Source organism: Meriones unguiculatus, chromosome 2 (assembly GCF_030254825.1).
Source record: "Meriones unguiculatus strain TT.TT164.6M chromosome 2, Bangor_MerUng_6.1, whole genome shotgun sequence".
In the NCBI taxonomy this organism is placed as follows: Eukaryota; Metazoa; Chordata; class Mammalia; order Rodentia; family Muridae; genus Meriones; species Meriones unguiculatus.
In genome coordinates this window covers 30,872,524-30,889,112 of record NC_083350.1, presented here as the reverse complement: position 1 = coordinate 30,889,112, position 16,589 = coordinate 30,872,524, and the positions used below count along the sequence as shown (strand labels likewise).

Sequence of the window (16,589 nt, the reverse complement as noted above, 5' to 3'; positions counted from 1 at the left end):
AAACTTAGAAAAAGTCTTGGGTTGGTACGTAGTCTCTTTTATCCTGTAGGGGTGGCAATGGCATTAAGGAAAGAGCGAAAAAGACAGGCCTTTCTGAGTTCCTGCTGCCTGCTGGGTCCTCCATTAACAGGAAGCTGACCTTACCTCATTGAACTCTTGGAGTCACACAGTAAGATCAAGCCGGGGAAGTGATCAAATCTGCAATGTTATAGTTTGTTCAAGGAGGTGGAAGTAAATTGGTTTTTTTTTTTCCCCCAGAGGAAGATTTTTTTGCTTGTTTTTATTGTTGTTGTTGTTTTTTTTTTTTTTTATTACAAGACAGTACTGTCTCAATGGTTGGATTATGAAATGAGTTTTACATTGTATGTTAAAATTCTTCGGAAACAATTTTCAGAGATAATCAGAAAAAAACACTTCTTGTTAGGAATTCATGGATTTGAATATATTGAGGAAAGGGGCATGCATTAAAAACAAACAAACAAACAAACAAATAAAACAAAACCCAAGCATCAGCTATCAAATGTCTTACTTCCCATGAGGCAGCAACGGGCTTCCATCTTTCCTTCTGCCTTTACTTATTTTTACTTATTAAGTTCTGGAATTCTTTCTTTACTCTCTCTTTTTTTTTTAAGTCCTCTATTCAATTTCTCCTCCAATAAACTTGACTTTTAAAAGCTTCCAATTAACCTATCAAAGTCTCAAAGATGTGTGCCTCAGTCTTTTTCCATGGCACTGGAGCAGAAAAATAGTGGTTGTTTGAATAAGTGATGCAGTCCTCCACTGGACTATTGCAAAGCAAGAGCACAGATGAGTCATGAGTGGCAGGGGAAGCAGTGGAGTTTCTCATCTTCTGAAGAGCAGGGAACGTTCATATTTCTAGTATATTCATAAAGAACATGAAAATTTCTGAGTGGTCTGGTTGAACACACCTTCTATGTGAAATGTGACTGATTCACTCCCTTTTATTTCGTATATTAATTCTGTTCTGTTGTTCCTTAAAGTATTGACTCAAGCAGAGCAATGCTTTAGAATTTTCAGTTGTGTGTCTCACTTTTAACACCGTGGATCTATTCTGCAAACCAAGAAGGCAAGTAAAGCCAAGGGAAGCCTCAGAGAATGCAAAGTCAGAGTGACCAATACTGCTCCCAGTCCTAAGATAATAAAAGAGTAGATGTCTGAATTCACCATAATCTATATGTTTCTCTTAATTAGGCTCAGAGTCCGGATGCAAATGGGACTAATGTCCATGCAGTGTGAGCTGCAGCGATATGGAAAAGAAGTAAACGGGATGAAAGTCTTAAAAGCTCTACATCACAAAGTGAGCAGAGAGGTAACTGCTGTCACCTGAAGACCATGACGACCACATCCACTAGGTTTGATTTAGATTTCCTAGTCGACATTATGCTTTTCTGTAAATTAAAGCAAAAATAATTATGCTGAGTGAATTTCTGAGAAAAAAATGGGAACGGGAATAACAACATGCTACCTAAAATATCCTCAGTGTTATAAGGAAGACATAAACTATAGCTCTAACAAGGCATCCAGGGATGCCCATAAAAATCCTCCTTACGAAAAGCTTTTGGGAGTCATTTTCTCTTAGCACACTCTTCCATGTAGCACACCTAACACCTTTCTAATCTTCTGCACAAAGCTCCCAACAGTATGGATTTTCAAGCTTCCTTGTAAGCAGATTAGACCAAGCGCCTTGTGGCTGGGCATTCAGAGCTACAGTCAAATCTGGTTCCAGGTCATTTGACATTACAGAGCTCACGCTGTACCATTAATAGACGCCAGATGAAGCTAGCTGCACGTGCACGTTAAGTTTTAAAGGATGCCCTGAGGCAAATACTTTTCTTATTCCATGCGGCTAATTTCTGGTTGGCAAAGGACAGAATTAAGATCAGTCATAATATTCCCTTGTTTTCTTACTCCTTGGAGGGAAAAATTTAAGCACACAGTCCTACCATGGATTGAATTAACTTGTAAGTCTTGGAAACGTGTGTACGTATGTGTGTGTGTGTCCCCATTGTAGCAATGAATTGAAAGAGGGTTCACGTTAAGTACCCTGCTAAATCTATACACTTTGCAAAGCAGAGTGCATGGCAATGCAAGAGATGAACTTTGAATTGCTTTTGGGTATGTATGCCATGCACGCTGAGATATGCCTGCTGTTTACTTCTGCTTCAAGATTTTGCTTCAGGAAAGTTTGTTCTTTGCTGTCTTTTCAGATGCTTCAGGGTGCTTTACTATGACAGTCTATAAATGTACTGGTGGAAGAAGTGAAACTCTCTGAGGTCCCTGGAAAAGTGGATCCCAGGAAGCAAGCTTACAATTGCAGAATTGAATAAGCCTATTGCTTTAATTATGTCTTCTGTATGAACGTGACCTGAACTTAAAACACTCATAGCTGCTTTTTGTCATGTATTGCACAGCATTTCTTTACTTCCCTGTGGGTGAGCCTTGCTCTCCATCTTGTCTTTTAATAAGTATTCCTGTAAGCAAAGTCCCCTGTACCTCCCACAAATGAACCAGCCAGCAAACTACCCCAAAATAAGCTTTATTGCAAGAAAAGTGTCATATTTGATACATGGACCTACAAAAACAAACACAACCAAAACCCATTAAGTTTTTCTTCACAAACACTTGATTACAAATTTACACTGTTTCTCTTTTTGTTTTTAGTTATTAGAAATGAACAAACAAAACAAAACAAAAGCCCCAAACATTGGATATAACTGGTTATTACTCTTTGGTCGACACAGGTGTGAGAGGAATGACTGGCAGTCTGTGTGTGCTCTGGCCATTTCACAAATGAGGTTTTGTCACTGTTCCAGGGATGGGTTCCCCAGACAGAAGAACATGGAGATGTGCTCTTAGTGGTACCTCCTGGTGTAGCATCTTTTCAAATGGCTAAAGCAAACTAAACATCAATTCATTTTACAAACGTATTTCATACACAATAAGCTATGATAAAACAAGGCATATGGTGTATAACTACAGTATTAATGAAAATTCTAAAAAAAAAAAAAACATGGGTTTAAAAAAAAAACATCAACATATATTCCTTGGCTGCATGGCATGATTGTTTGCACATATGGCAATCCTGAAATAGCTTGAACATAATAAATGCACCATTAATCTATGACAGCACCAAACACGACAGAACGCCAGGTGCTCCTATTCAAAGGAACAGCGGTTCTTCAGCTGCCTAGGGGACCACAAGTGCACAGCGCACCCTGGAAAGAATGAGGTGTTGTGGGTAGCACATGTGGTTCCTTGAGGTTATGAGAAAGAAATACAGTACAGTTTGGTCTGCAATGCTAAAGGTCTCACAAGCAGTCAAGGTATTTTGCTACAGTGGTTGAGTTTCCTCTCCTGTTGCCTGGTGAATCTGGGGATGTGAAATATTGTCACCGAGCTGCTCTCTCTGGCTTTGATCTCCTTTAGACAGGATCGTATGACATTCACGTCTTTTGAATTATTGATTACACTGCCCATTCAGCAACACAGGACTTTCTTTGAAATAGTCAGGTGCGTACCAGTTGGAGGGCTGGCAGGAAAACCAAAGGAAACATCTCTTGAATGGACTGGATTTTTTTTTTTTTTTAAAAAGCACCTCTAAAAGAAATAGCTCAAATTTATAAATCTAAAGAAAAACAAGCGAGTTTCCCTTTTTGTTTACATAGTTTGTTCATTTCTCCATATATTACTGCATTAAAATAAATAAACATCTATATTTTTTTTTAATTAGCAACTATAGCAAAATACCCAAAGTGTTACAGACTGCTAACAGGAAGAAAGGTCACATTATTTTTGTGCATTTAGTGCCATATGCTGATCTCTTGAGCATTTAGGTTTTTTTTTAATATATTTTAAAATGAAGTTATATAAAAAATACAGTAACTATGTTTGCCTTTGCACTCAAATCTTTGGCCATACCAGAGTCTAAATCATCCCTCCCTGTGAGGGTCAACATTCCAAAGTCTGAATCAGGGAGGGAAGAAGTCTTTTTGTCTCCCCTCTCTCTCTTTAAAGTTAGTCAGTGGCATTCCACACACTTCTCAAGGCTGGCTGTGGCTGCTGTGCTGGGATCCGAGCTGGGCCCCAAGTCTGCAGAGGGCTAATCCAGCTGGATCTGCAGCCTCATTCTGAGAGCCTCGCCCAGCACTCCTAGGAGGTAGTCGTCCTCATTGTGTTCCTCCAGTTTCCTAAGCTCCTTCTTCCCATAGAGAGGGATGCTGGTGATTTCCAGTGTGTATGTGCCCGCGGTCAGCTTCTTCTTGGCTGTGTGCAGGTAGCTGAGCCCGTTCCTTTGGTGGATCCGGAAGATGCCATCGTCGTTCCCCTGGGAGATGACGTAACGGATGTGGTTGTTGAGGGGCTCGATGGCGGGTACCAGTTCTAGGATGTGTTGCTTGGAGCCAAGGCTGGAGAGGTTGAACTTCATGTTGACTAGGTTGTCCATGGCAACGCTCTCCAGGCTGATTTGCTCCAGCTGGGGAAAGAGCAGGGACACGCTTGAGATGAGTGTCTATGGGGCACACTGTAAAAGACATCTGGGTGGGACACAGCCACAGTGGCAGGCTGAGGCTGCGCCCTGTTTGGCCATTAACTGTTTGCAAAAGAGGCTATTGCAGATTCCTGTCAGGAAAGGGAAAAGCTTCAACCCAGGGAGGATGCATCTTCATGACTCTCACCCAACCTCAACAAGATCATTAAAGTTATAGGACTTAGGCCATGGAGAATAGTTACATATCAAGTTATTTTGATGAGCTTATACAATGTTACCCCTGTTAATAATAATTCTTAAGTGCAAGAGTCACTTTTCTTTTCATGCCCACTGGTAGTCTGTTATGGTACAGTGGTATTGTGTGTGTGTGGGGGGGTGGCACTAATTGTATCCAGTGGGTCATTAACTAAAGTTGGAAAGAGAATATGTTGTATTGGGGGGGGTTCTCTTTAGGGAGTTGGAGGAGAGAAAGCGGGGTCAATATGACCGTAACACATTCTGTACATGTGAGGACAGTTTAAGATATGAGTCTAATTTTATCTTTTCTGGGGTCAAAGTGAGAAGTCTTCTTGTTATTCAACAGCGGACCCTGCACCCAGGGAAGCCATCTCATTCAGGGCTGGGCTCTGAGTTTCCCAGGAGCCTCAGCGCATGCAGAGCCATCTGCAGAGTCTGCCAGGACCCACATCTGCCAGTTGGGGTGTGAGGTAAGAATGCTGCTTCAGTCAGCCAGGCCCCCAAACCCAGAATGCTTTGATGTGGGTGCGTGCTTAAGTGGTCGTGGTTACAGATACTTAGAGGAACCCATCGTTACTTAGACAGAATTATGTTCCATGTAACACAGTGGGAAGGCTTTATATCTTGATGAGGGAGTTGTCATGAAAAGCAAATGTAACATTGACTTGTTATCTTAAAATAGTATCAGAGATCTTGGGGCTAAATTACTATGGTCCTATAGATAAGGAAAGGTTCTGAGCCCCAGACTACTGAAGCAAGCTGCCAGTTTACACAGCCAGTTAGTTGGTGACTATATAAAAAAAAATATATATATATACATACATATATATGCACATATATATTGGTATATATGTATACATATAGGTGGGGGCAATTCTCAGCAATATTAATTGAGAAGCGAGGTAACTGGTGACACCACCCCATCTCTGGTTGCAGGGGAAGTCACCATCGTCTCTCTATGGGGGTTATTAATGGCTGACAGGCACTGAGCAGGTGCAATGAACATGTCAGGCACTGCTGCAGGCCCTTCATGTGCTCCTGCTCAGTGAACGCTCCCAGCGGTGTTTGCAGGCTGAGGGCTCCTATCCTCATCTGACAGGTCAATGAGCTGAGGGAGCGGTTTAGGAGCACGTGTCCTAGGGAGACTCAGACTTCAGTGGGGCCACGGCAGAGGAACAGATCCAAAACCAGGAAGCCTGTGCTCCAACCTCGTAACTATGATGCTTTTTAAAATGCCACTGGCAGAGAAAAAATACCGAGAGGCAGAAAAGTGAGATCTCTGGTTATTTACAAATGGCAAGTTAATTGAAAACAACCTTTTTATGAGGGGGGAGACTTATAAACAAGACACAGAACGTGAGAGCAGGCTGCCTGATTCACAGGAAAAAAACAAACCTACAATCAACAGTGTGTAGGGTGTCTGGAGCACAGCTGGGAAAATTAAAAACCATTTCATTTTCTAAAATTATTTCCAAACAACTATTTCTCAGGTGGGCACCTTCTACATTGTGGCACAAATAAAAACTAAGACAAAAGAAGATGATTTGAAACTGAACCCTAGTCTTGCCCAGGGCTTTGAGTTTTAGGCATCATTCCAACCAATTTTAATTTATCTTTTACCACACTGGACCTGCCAATTTATCCATGAAATATCCACACAGACTTAATGGTACTGAAGCTGAAAGCATTTAAATGGCACTATGTGCAGAACAAGATGTGAATAACCTCCTTCCTTCCTTCCTTCCTTCCTTCCTTCCTTCCTTCCTTCCTTCCTCCCTCCCTTCCTTCCTTTCCTTCTTCCTTTCTTTTTTTGCAAAGCAGGGCTTCTGATCCATGTCTACTCACAGCTGAGGCAGGCTCAGGCTCTGGCACACTCCTCTTTTGCCTGTCATCTTTCTTGGAGTAGCCATTGATTTTGCACTCATAGCATGCTTCTGGGGACAGAGCGTTTTCCTCATCCACCTCCGTATCCACCGACAGGTACTGTCCTTTGTTGAAGCCCATTCCTGAGACACAGTGGCTGTTTATGAGAAGCAAAACATTTTTAGACATTATCATTAGCCTAGGCAGTCTAAAGGTCTTTCAGAAACATTAAGGCAACAGAAAAAGCGCTAAACCGGAGGTTCTCAACCTGTGGGTTGTGACCCCTTTTGGGGGGGCGGGGGAGTCGAATGACCCTTTCATTGGGTTCACTTAAGGCCATGGGAAAACACAGATGTAGATATTTACATTATGATTCATAACAGTAGCACAATGACAGTATGAAGTAGCAGTGAAAATAATGTTAGAGCTGTGTGTTGGGGGGGGGCGTTGTCACCACAGTATGAGGAATGTATTAATCACAAAACCTGATCTCTGTGATTCTGATCCTCACCACCCAGGGGTCGTGTGAAATTATGAAACAGAAATTTTCTTCCGTGGATGAACCCTGGGCTTCCCCAGTGTTCAACCCTAAATAGTTCAAAGTGGAGATAGTTTACTTAAGAAGTAAAAGCAAATGGTGGGATCTAGAAAAGATCATTCTGAGTGAAGTATCCCAGAAGGAGAAAGACAAACATGGGATATACTCGCTTATATAGACCTAAAAGATAGGATAAACATAATGAAATCTATACACCTAAAGAAGATAATCAAGAAAGCAGACATGGGGTATGAGGATCTATCCTCATTTAGAAAGACAAATGGGATATGCATTGAACGTATGACAGGAGTCTACCGCAGAAAGCATCTGAAAGACTCTACCTAGCAGTGCTCCAAAATAGATACTAAGACTCACAACCAAACCTTCAGCAGAGTGCAGGGAATCATATGAAAGAAGGGGAGTTTGATGGGGAAAGGATAGGAGCTCCACAAGGACCAAACGTATCTGGGCACAGGGTCTTTTCTGAGATGGACACTCAACCAAAGCCCATGAGAGGATAAAACCTAGAACCTCTGCTCGGATGTGACCCGTGATAGCTCAGTAATCAATTGGTTTCCCATAGTAAGGGGAACAAGGACTATTTCTAACATGAACTCAATGACTGGCTCTTTGACCTCCCCACCTCCTTAGGGAGGAGCAGAACTGTTAGGCCACAGAGGAGGACTTTGCAGCCAATCCGGAAAATACCTGACAAAAGCGAGTCATATGAAAGGGGAGGAAGTCCTCCCCTATTAGTGGACTTGGAAAGGGGCAGGGAGGAGATGAGGGAGGGAGGGTGGGATTGGGGAGGGAATGAGGGATAGAGCTGGGATACAGAATTAACAAAATGTAACTAATGAGAAAAATAAAATTATGGAAAAGAAAAAAAAAAAAAGAAGTAAAAGCAGCTATGAAAGTCCAAAGACAATGGTGGGAGAAACTGTTGCTTCTTGAGCCTGAAGCTGGTTCTTCCTGCTCAGGAAAAATAAAATAAAAATCCCTGCTCTAATAAATGGAATTCCTGCATTCCAATTTCAGTAAGCAAAAGGGGCAGCGCGTCGGCTCTAAAGTGACCCTCGCTAGGCCAAATCTTTTCTCTTACGTGTGACTGTATATCGGAGCTGGACGGATTTGTCCATGTCCCTTAGTGCCTGCCTCACCTACTATTCCTTTCAAAGAAGATCACCCCTATTTACTTCCAAATCACCATCTTCTGTGTCCCTTGGGAAAGGCGTCTCAGTGGAGTGGTACCACTCAGCCACACACAAGTGGTAAGATGTGAGAAAGTTCAGTTATCCAAGGGAGCCAGCCTTGTGGAGACTCTTCCCTCTCTGGGCAGATGAACAAAGAAAGGGACACTTCCTCGGGGACCGCTGGGTCACCTGTTGAACCCTGCAGAGCAATGAGGTGGCCTGGTGGCCATTTACACATCTACCCCCCACAGCGACACGCAAGCTGCCCACGCCATGCATCTCCAGTCCAAACGACTCAACCTCAGCCATTATGAGGAGCAACGGGTGACACCTCCATGAAAGCCGAAGTCTCAGGCCCTCCACAACGGAAGTGGCCCTGTGCCGCAGGGTGCCTAGGTCTAAGCACCTTCCTCTGTTGGGCTTTACATGGAGGGAGGGGTTCCATTCCTTTTCTACAATGGCGGGAAGCAAGGCTGCCCAGACTGGGTGCAGGGAGGAATAGCCACATGTTGCTGCTTGCTGTGGGCTGCCTTACCCCTGTCCCACTCTGAAGTACCCCGGCGGGCAACCGCAGAGGTAGCCGCCTTCCGTGTTGGAGCAGCCATAGCTGCATGGGTTCTTGGAGGAGGAGCACTCGTTCACATCGTGGCAGGCGCTGGAGAACTGGTCGAAGGAGAAGCCGGAGGGGCAGGCGCACTTGTAGCTCCCCAGGGTGTTGTAGCAGGAGGCAGAGCCACAGGCAGTGGGGTTGGAGCATTCATTCTCATCTGTCCAGAGAAAGCAAGAAAACCTTACACAGGGAGGAGGCAGGGACGGGGAAGATGAAGGGGGTCGTCTCCAACGGCCTGTCGGCCACAGGGGAGATAGCTTCGAGGCGATGAGAAGAGCTAATTTTACAAATGCTACTCCAAAACATGTTTTTAAATGCTTAAAAGACACAGGAAACAACCCTGCACTGCCCCTTTCTCCTGGTTTTTGTACTCTTTTTGAGTATGTGGGCAGCCTGTAGGGACAGGTATTCACAGTTTCCCTAATGAATAATTCTTTTAGTCTCTTAACAAAGAGTTATTTCAAAAGCCCGTATTTCAGGCGAATCCAGAGAGAGCAGGTTGGCAGTTTCCAGAGGTTGGGGGAGGGGAAAAACGGAGACATTGGTTACCAGGCATGGGGGTTTTTCTTGGGGGGTGGGCAACTGGGGCTCTTGGGGCTGGTGCCTGCACACTCTTAGGAGAACACACCGAAAAAACACCCAGCTGACACTTTAAAGGGGTAAACTTCACAGTATGTGAACAATGGGCATTTTCAAAAGATCCCGTCTCTCTGTCGTCAGTGTTGATGTCCAGTGCCCCGTAACAGTTCCCTCATTTCTCCATGTACATGGGGGAGGGGGGGACAATGAAGAACTTCACAGCCTTTTATGAACACGCTCCAAAGGACTGTGCTTGACTATTGAACTAAGGGTGGTTTTAACTGCGCCTGAGCCTGCTGCAGGCAGACGGTGCCATCTTTGAGTGTTGTTGTATCTGTCTGCACACCCACCCCTTTGAATGCTGGACTTTGAGCTCCTACTGCTGAGGGCTCAGCTCTGTCCTGTGGAAGCCTGGCAGGAGCCTGATTACACACCTGCTTTCCATTGTTGTTATCACAGACTCAAGGCCCCAAGGTGCTTCTGACTTTGGGGATTTCGACCTTGCCTTTTTAACTGTTTGGTTGATAAGATAGATAGCCCTGGCTTCGACTTCTTTGAGCTTCAGTATAACCCAAATTTCACCCTGGGCGCAAATCACATCTGTTCCCTGAAATTCTTTCCATTCCTGTGACTGCATATGGAGTGTAAAGTGTATGTGGACATATTTCAGCCCAAGTGGAGAGGTGGGTCTGTCTGTGAGTGTGCATACCGCATACCGCGGGGGTGGGGGGGCACAATAATTATGGCGTGGGTGGCAGGGACCTGCAGCATCTCAGGGGGATTGCCTCGATGAAGGTGGGGGTCAGAAGAGAGCTCCAAGAGGAAACTGAACTTCGTTAACCACAGGATAGAGGCCGCTGAAAGGGCAGATAGTAGGTACATTGTCATGTAATGAGCATAGTTTGATAATTAAACGAGACAACTAAATGTAGAACTCTTAAGTCACTGAATATAAAATATGCTGATATTACCTAATAACGTGAAATCTCCTGGCCTTTATTTTATGCACAGAAAATATAGAAATTTCTCAGTAACTTGGCTACATGGGACCTGAATTTTACCCAGTGCTTTATTTTTATATTTGAGAGTCTTGGAATTCTGCCCCAAAGCTTTATCCACTTTTACAATTAGTTCTCACATTCATAGGTAGCGCTGCTCTTCTAACATGGAACCTACATTAGATTATAGCTTAAAGGCACGTTCCCACCATGGCTTTACTCAGGCACTGTGTTCGGTAGAAAAATGACCGAGAAAGCCAATTAACCGAGTAAACTGAATTTGAATATTCCACTAACAAGAACATTTTCAGGCAGGAAACATGCAAATGTTCGTTAAGAGTCACGCATTTTTCCATTTCGAATGGCCACAGTACTTGATAGTGGTTGAGGATGCTACCTACATCTGGATATTCTATGTTCTAGAATGTCCTCTCAATTCCCTGTGGTAAAGAGCTGGAAACTGACTGAAGTGGGAGTTTGGATTGAAGGATTTTTCCTAAATTAACGCTTTCAGAGCACTTTTGCCATTCTTGAAATTGTGGTACCATGAATAGCATCCATCAAAAGCTCACGATTTGGTCTACTTGACAGAGGCTGGTGCACGGACTGGCACTTTCAGCTGTTCACTAGAGGACTCAGAGAAAACTTCTTGCAAGCCTTCTCTCTGTCCTCCCACCTATCACAGGATAATTTTACCAACAGTCACAGATGATCTGAACTTTGTCGTCATTCTTTTTCTTATACTAAGTTGCTGCTTTCATTAGCTTCCCAGCTGGAGTAATTTCACTCCGTTTCTGCCATATCTTTGAGCTAAAATTCCAGTTGCGTTATGCAGTTTAAAGGCAAGAATAGTGTCTGTTTTACTAGAGACCAGCAGAATCTCTGGAAGGAGCCAGAACCCTTAAGATCACTCTGTTTGTCTATCAAGGGGTGGCTGCTTAGAGATAACCATTATAAGAAAGAAAAGCTCCTAACTGACTCTAGCATGTGGGGGGAACCTGCTTATGTACTTTTGCTTCCCTTCCTTGTCTGCTTTGTTTTTGAGACAGAGTCTCACTGGCCTTGTATCCTCCTGCTTCAGTCTGGTGGGCAAATGCCCCCACACCTCCTCCTTGGAAGCACTAGAGCAATATTGCTCTGCTCAGGGCATTTCTCTGATCAGAAGGCTTGCAGGCCCCGGGTCTGGACTCTGGCAGCCTAGGCTAAAGTACTTAACTCAGGAAACTGGGATTGTACCTTACTGTTTCAAATCTCACCCAGGCAATTCCAAACACAAACTCCAAAGTTACTCAAGGTCCATGTAGACTGGTTTGCATTGGATGTTTTCTGGTCAAATTGTTAAGACTTGTTAAAAACTTGAATTTATGACTTCTATGTGTTCTCATTTCTATTTAAATTCTCTCTAAACCCAAGAATTCTGTGTAAGCTAAGCTACTAGAGAGTCATTCTTTTGCCTTACGTTCTACAGGGTAGACCAAGAAGTCTACAGTCCTTACTAAAATAACGGGCCTGTGAGTTTATGAGAACTATAATATGATAAAGGTCCTTATCATCTTTAATAGTCAAAACCATTACTGTCTTTTCCTTAAAGAGCCTGACAGCACTTGGCTTCAGTATACGAATGAATATATCAGGGCTTAGGAAATTCTCCAACATACTTTTTTTTTTCTCCACAGGAGAAATTACATTTATGAAATAATTTTGATTGGCTGCTTAGTTCATTGCTTGGATAATTATTTAAAGCATTAGTCTCATTCTTTTTCTTCTTTCTTTCTTTCTTTCTTTCTTTCTTTCTTTCTTTCTTTCTTTCTTTTGCTAGATGCATATTTTTAAAATTTTTTGTTTATTTTTTTAGTTAGTGTATAAAACAATGAGTTTCATTTTTGACACTTCCCTGTGCATAATCATTATCCCTTGCTCTGGACCACAGGCTGTCTCTGCCATTCTTCCCACAGATGTGCAGTGTAGGAGTGTCAAAGCATCTGCCCCTGGCCTGGCAGGAGGCCACAGACCAGATATGAACTTTCTGGACCTCGTTTCTCTTCTGAAACACTTGGTTTTCTTCTCAGCTCATTAAGCTGTCATTAGAAAATTCTTTTGAGAAGAACATAAAAGGTCAAATCAAATCAATTCATTTGGTGGATCATTATACCACATTTGAATGACGTGTGTAGAATCTTAGATCACTTCAGAGACAAGGGATCAACCCGCTGTTCTCTGGGGGAGCTCTGCCTCCTTCCTGTTTGGCAACACAAGCTCCTACTCTCAAAGTGTGCTGGACAGCACAGCTATGGACTGCGTTCAAATAAGCTAAGAAACCGGGCATATGCTGAGTTCGTCTGCTCGAGAGAAATAATGTTCTCTTTGATCAGCGGTTTCGTATGAGGAGAATTTTCATGATTATTGTCAATGGAAAGAAGAGAATGGAATGACTGTTGTGTTTTCTTTTATAAATATTTCTGTCTGGAGTTGTCAACAGCATTTGCTGTGACTGGTTGTTTTTTCCTATGTTAAAGCGAATCGATGTCACACGTGAGCACAGACAAATTGTGCGCAGACGCTTACAATTCCTAGCCAGGTGTATGCCTCATGACCTGGCCATGGGAAGCAGAGGTTGCAGGATCTAGAGTTCATGGACAGCCTGGGACTACAGAGCAAGTTATAGACAAGCTGGGTTATATGAGGCCCTGTCTCCCAAAGTAGGGGAAAGGTCCTTTAGATTTATAAGAGGGTAATAAGTAAGTACTTTCACAACCTAAATCTAGCAACTTACTAATGAAAAGCAGCAAAGTGTGGAAAATGAAGGTGATGCTTTTGACACCATCCTCAACCTCACAACTCATCAGAAAATAAAAACAACTACCCCTCTGGTTGATGTACCTTTGAAGACTTCAGAAGCATGTTTATTACAGATTTTGTCACATGTACAAGTACGGAGACTAGTAGAATAAAATCCTAGCACGACATGCATCAATGTTTTCATGCACACCTGCCCCGTACACCTTTTTAATGGTGAGTAGGGGGTGGGCCTTACACATGCTAGGTGGGCGCCCTTCCACTGAGCTAACGCTAGCCCTCTCACACATCCACCTCAAATACCAGTTTTTAGGTTCTGGGATCTATAACTTGTATTACTTATTCTGTTTACTCAGACCCCGAAGGTAAGAAAAGCAAGGGCTGGGTCACTGAGGAATGCTCACCAACACACTGGTTCCACTGGTAATGCTGGACATAGCCCTGTGGGCAGCCGCACCTATAACCACCCAGGATGTTCTGGCAGCCATGTTGGCACCTGTGGTTTCCATCGCATTCGTCGACATCTGCAAAAACAATCCGGGCACAGTCTTTACATCCCCCCGCCAAGTGCGATTTAAACCCAGCCTTTAAGGGAACAAATAAACAAGGCACGGCATACAGAGAGGCTGGGCTTTCCTTCAACACTGTTATTAATCGCTGGTGGTGCAAAAAAATGGCAGAGATGAGAAATCACCTCGTTCTTACGCTGTCCACCAGACCACGGCACATCAGGGCTCTGAATAACAGCTGAATTTCAGCAAATCAACCATAGTAACCGCAAATGTGATGCATTTTGAATTAATTAGCTTCAGATGGCATTATTTATTTGGTAAATTACACATGTGTACATACATCTATCTATCTATAAATTTACATTGAATATTCTAGTTGGTTCAAAAGTGGTTCACACGTAATCCCCATCGTGGGGAAGATACAAACTCTCTGGAGATATCTATAAAGTGTAACGGTTTTGCATGCAAAAATTTTTTTGTATTGCTGGTCAAGACTAATTAGATGCAAATCCTTTTAGAATATTTGAATACGTTGTTTATTTTTAGACAAGCTGTGATATGATACATATGGAATAATTCCTTTGTTAATCTATGCATATCCTCTTGGAATGACAACTAAGGCTTTGAAATCTACCCCAAAAGAGTGAAATAAAATTGGCATGGCTGATGTATGTGTAACAAATTTACATGGATAATTAATAAATGGTATCTTATGTGGATCGTCACGAGCAGAATCCACACATGGCAGGCAGCTGTGAGTCTGGAATGCTTTCAATGTCTATTGATTTCAAAAACAAAAATTAAATTTTTTTAAATTAAAAAAATTTGGCTGAAAGAATACATACAAAAGTCCTGTAATCTATACAAAGAGCATATTTAATATTTTGACTGTATCTAGAGTTGAAAGCCACAGATTTCTGGGAGCGACTTTAAAAAGAACAACCAACTCAATAATGTGGATTGAGTGTGGCATGTCTCATAAGCCGCGGCATGGAGCACTGATGCAGTTGCTTACCTGTACCTGAGCACTGGCTGAGCAAATGCTCAAGATCCAAGTGATAATTTCCTAACTTTTCTCCTGTTTCTTACTTTTCAGCTGTTCTTTTGGATTTTGTAAGAGAAAAATATTTATTTCATGGGAGGCACTGTAGGTGCCTATTAGGTAAAGAGTTTAAGGGTTTTTTTTTGTGTGTGTGTGTGTGTGTGTGTGTATGTATATGGTGTGTATGCATGTTCGTGTGCATGTTCTTATGTGTGTGGAAAAATGTGTACAAACAGGGATGTGTGTGTGTGTGTGTGTGTGTGTGTGTTCCTCTATTGTGTTCCACCTTGCAGATAGAAACAGGGTCTTCTGCTAAACCTAGAGCATGCCGATCCTCTAGTCTGGCTACCCAGCTTGCTCCACAGATCACACTCCCGCCTCTGGAGCCTGGGGATTGCAGGAGAGGGACCAGGCCTACTTGGAATTTACTTGGGTGCTGGGGTTCTGAACTCAGGCTTACACGGCAAATGCTGTACTTAATGAAATCATTTCTGAAGCCCCAACATTAAGCATACTTGTGCGCTTGAACTCACCTTCACAGTTCAGCCCCGAGGCATCAAGAGAGAAGCCTCTCTGGCATTCACAGCTGAAGCTTCCGGGAGTGTTTTGGCAGATTCCTTTTGCTCCACAAAGGGAAGGCTGAGACCCGCATTCATTGTTGTCTAGCAAAGCAACGAGATGGAGGGACAGAGTCAAGCTGCCTGGTGTGTAGTATGTCAATTAAATCTCACTGTGTGAAATTAGCTGATGGATAAAGGCCAAAGCCTTCATTACGAAGAGAAAGTATTTTAGAGAGAGTCAAATCAGAATTTATGGGCGAGAGAAGCACGAAAAGCGTAGTTTTCAGTGACTTGTCACTAGGACGTACTTTAGAGTGACTAGAGGCACCGTTTAGATGATATAGACCAAGAATCTCTTGACCTGGGCCTCCTCTAACAAAACTGAAAAGTTCCAGTGCTGCCATTCGCCTTTAATGGTCTTCTTTTTTTTTATGGTCTTCTTAATGGTCATTTTTTTTTTTTTTTTTCTGAGCATCATAGCTGTATTTGGAATGTGAAATTGAGGCATGGCTTACAATATGCCTACTCTACAAAGGCATGACGGGTCGTCTTCCTTCATTTGGCCTGGCAGCCGTACTGAGGACGTGACTCTGGGGCACCGTACAGCGTGCCCAGTGTGCAAACGCACGCCCGGGCCTTCTTCCCGGAAACATCCATATTACCTACCACTTCATTAGGCCAGACTGAGCCATCGTCACGTGCCTATCGTCATCTGTAAACCCCCCCCCCCCCCGACTGTGATTTGCCTTACCAATGCAAGCAGTGTGATGCTGGGTGAAGCCAGGGGGACATTTACAGGTGAAACCCCCCAGGGTGTTGACACAGAGGAACTGGCAGTTGTGCTGTTTGGTTTGACATTCATCGAGGTCTGAAATGACAGAGAAGTCCAGGAGAATCAGCAGGACTGCCCGGTCACGCACGCGTTCTCATGGATGCGCAGGGGCTGTGCAATTTTCCAGGGGAGCGTTTGGTTTACGTTACAGCTGTAGACTGTAGGCTCCCATACGTGGATGAGGAAGGGTGTGGATGTGCACATTAAAGAGGCTAAGTATAGAAGGCTATCCATTGGGACAGGGTGGCTAAGGGGTTATAGGGCAAAGGCTTCTTGAAATAAGGAACTGGATTCCCGAAGCATAGCAGGTCCACCATTT

General features: G+C 43.3%; 1 protein-coding gene across 1 annotated transcript in view; it reads right to left on the bottom strand.

Moving 5' to 3' along the window:
- Positions 1–2,549: 2,549 nt before the first annotated feature.
- The window catches only part of Fbn2 (fibrillin 2), a 220,748-nt gene continuing 206,708 nt past the window's right edge, over positions 2,550–16,589 (bottom strand). Inside the window, exons 60-65 of the mRNA XM_021634127.2 lie at positions 16,190–16,306; positions 15,412–15,540; positions 13,729–13,848; positions 8,877–9,108; positions 6,593–6,767; positions 2,550–4,495 (exon numbers count right to left, since the gene is read on the bottom strand). Of these exons, the coding sequence (XP_021489802.1) occupies positions 4,121–4,495; positions 6,593–6,767; positions 8,877–9,108; positions 13,729–13,848; positions 15,412–15,540; positions 16,190–16,306 (1,148 nt within the window). The 3' untranslated portion in view covers positions 2,550–4,120. The remainder of the gene's footprint in view (positions 4,496–6,592; positions 6,768–8,876; positions 9,109–13,728; positions 13,849–15,411; positions 15,541–16,189; positions 16,307–16,589) is intronic.